Source organism: Bison bison, unplaced genomic scaffold (genome assembly GCF_000754665.1).
Source record: "Bison bison bison isolate TAMUID 2011002044 unplaced genomic scaffold, Bison_UMD1.0 scf7180017864383, whole genome shotgun sequence".
Lineage (NCBI taxonomy): Eukaryota > Metazoa > Chordata > Mammalia > Artiodactyla > Bovidae > Bison > Bison bison.
In genome coordinates, this window is record NW_011494955.1 from 2,598,278 (window position 1) to 2,600,583 (window position 2,306).

The 2,306-nt window shown below is 60.5% G+C and overlaps 1 protein-coding gene across 2 annotated transcripts in view; it reads left to right on the top strand.

Moving 5' to 3' along the window:
* The first annotated feature begins 669 nt into the window (after positions 1 to 669).
* CACNB3 (calcium channel, voltage-dependent, beta 3 subunit) overlaps positions 670 to 2,306 on the top strand; it is a 14,227-nt gene continuing 12,590 nt past the window's right edge. The window contains exons 1-2 of one of the 2 annotated variants that reach the window (XM_010857734.1): positions 670 to 1,050; positions 1,277 to 1,332. In XM_010857734.1, coding sequence (XP_010856036.1) covers positions 951 to 1,050; positions 1,277 to 1,332 — 156 coding nt within the window. In that variant the 5' untranslated portion in view covers positions 670 to 950. The remainder of the gene's footprint in view (positions 1,051 to 1,276; positions 1,333 to 2,306) is intronic. The other variant, XM_010857738.1, reaches the window with a different exon arrangement.

Genomic DNA, 2,306 nt, shown 5'->3' on the forward strand with positions numbered 1-2,306 from the left:
ACTGTGAGGTCAGGGCCAGAGGTGGGGGCACTAAGGGAGGTAAAGCAAGGAGGAAGACTGTGCGGGTCCTCTAAGCAGTCAACTCACATGGAGGGGGCTGGAAGAGGACTGCTCTGGGGACCCAGGGGCTGGGCTCCCAGCTCCAGCTCTAAGCGTCCTACCTTTTCCCAGTAGCAGAAGAGAGAGGGGTGTGTGCTCCAGCAGCTGGAGTGGAAATGAGAACAAGTGAGGGTGCCCAGCTGTCCCTGTGCACCTAGATTCCCTATGATAGGCTCAGAGAGAAGTCGTTGATATTTCTATTTTAAAGTAAGGGATGAAGAGGCTGTAGGTTCTTGAAGAGGAGGGAGGGAGGGGGAAGCTAGGGACAGTTGCTTGCCTTGGCCAGCACACCCCCCCCCCTCCCTCTCCTCCTATGGAAACTTAAGCTGCCCCAAGGCCCAGAGGAGCTAGTCCATTAGCTGTGGTCAGCAGGGGTGTAGGGAGGGGCCTCTCTCCCTCCAGGTCTTATTGTCAAATGATAGCAAAGCTTCTGCTCCCTCTGTTAGAGCCAAAACAAAACAAAACCCATAAAAACCTCCATGCACAATTTTAAAGCACACATGCAACCTCTTTATCTCCTCTAAATAGTTGAAGCTGAGTAACTGAGGGGTAGGTGGGTGGGAGGGGATGCAGGGACTAGACCACAGAGAGAGGAGGTGCTCTCCCAAAGGACTTTGCAGGTTAAGCATGAGGAGGAGCTGGGGGTGGAAAGAGGAGAGTTGATTCTCCCTCAGATTAGCTCCCTCCGGAATGGGGGCAAGGACAGGGTAAGCTGAACGGGAAGTGGGGAGAAGTCTTCCAAGATCCCCAGAGGATAGGAGGAGCGGGAACTCCCCAAAGGAAAGGAGTTAGAAGAAGGGCCAAGAAGGAGAGTGGAATACCCTGGATCCGAAAGGAAAGAGTTCTAATTGATGCCGAGGGGAAAGTTGGAGACGCCGGGTCACTGGGCTTCAGGGTGTATCTGTCTCTGCATAGGAGTCGGCCGCCCCCTCCCTCCCTCAGCGGTCTTTGGTATGGAGAAGAGTCCAGCCTGGGGATACTGGGGGTTTAGAGGGACCAATGAGAAGCTGATCCGCTCACAAGGGTGCAGGGAGAGAGCTGGCTGGGGCTACACCCCTGCTCCCCCCTTCCCCCGCCAGAACTTGGGCTTGTCCTATTTGACGTGCCCGCCTAAGCGGGCGGGAGCGGGTACTGACCCGAGGACTAGTCCCACGACTCCGTACTCCCTGCTACCCAGGCCGGGCCAGGACGCCGCCGGACTCAGCAGGAGCGCCCCCGGAGAGCAGGATGGAGGTAGGAGCAGCGTAGGGACCCAGAAGGGCCAAAGACCTCAAAGAAGCCCCTCGGGGGAGGGGTAGAGTGCAGATCCCAAAGGGGTCTGGAGGTGGGATCGCAGTTTCTGGAAAGAAGAGCGGATGAGGGGGCCCTGTTAGGCTTCTGGCGGGCGAGGGTCTGGCTCCGAAACGCGCTGCCTCTGCTCTAGCCAGGGCAGCGCCTCCTGCTGGCAGGGCCGGAGCCCTGCCGGCCGACAGGCGGACCCCGGACGGGTGCCACCACCTGGAGGGCGTGTGCGACCGCGACCGCGGGGCGAGCGAGCCCAGGGGGCGCTGCAGCCGGCCGGGAGGAGCCGCCTCACCTCGCTCTCCGCCAGTGCGAGCTGAGTCCCACGGCTCCCGGAACCCGGGAGAGAAGAGTGACAGTAGAGACCCCCCGGGTGCCGGGCGCATCCCCGCTGGGGTGTCGCCAGTTGGATCCCATAGGAGCCACCGGGTCTGGGCCTGGGACGGGTGGATGGACGGAGCTTCCCCGGAACCCAGAGAGAGCGCTGGACGCTGGGGCTAGCGAGCCGTACACAAGCATTCTTCCTTTCCGATCATTTCCTCTGCTGAGGACAGGTCGGAGTCGTCTCTGGGACCGAGGCGCCTTTCTTTCCGGGCGCACCGAGCAGGTGTCGGGAGGGAGCGGAACCTTCCGCCTAAAGGTCCGGAGTCCGGGCAGCCCTTCGGCTACTCCTGCCCTTCTGCCTGCGGCAGTGGGAGCTCCGGAGCCCCTACCTTTTCTGGGGAGAGGGTTAAGGAAGAGAAGGTGGTGTGGGGGGCGGTCAGGGAAGAAAGGCGAGATATGTGGATGGAAGGACAGCGGCAGGCCCCCAGATAAACAGAGAACTGGGATCGTAGAGGGGGTAAGAGACGGAAATGGAGAAAGCTGGGCTGAAAAGCGACAGGGGAGGGAGAGAGTGACAGAGGCGACGAGAAAGGAAGAGAGAG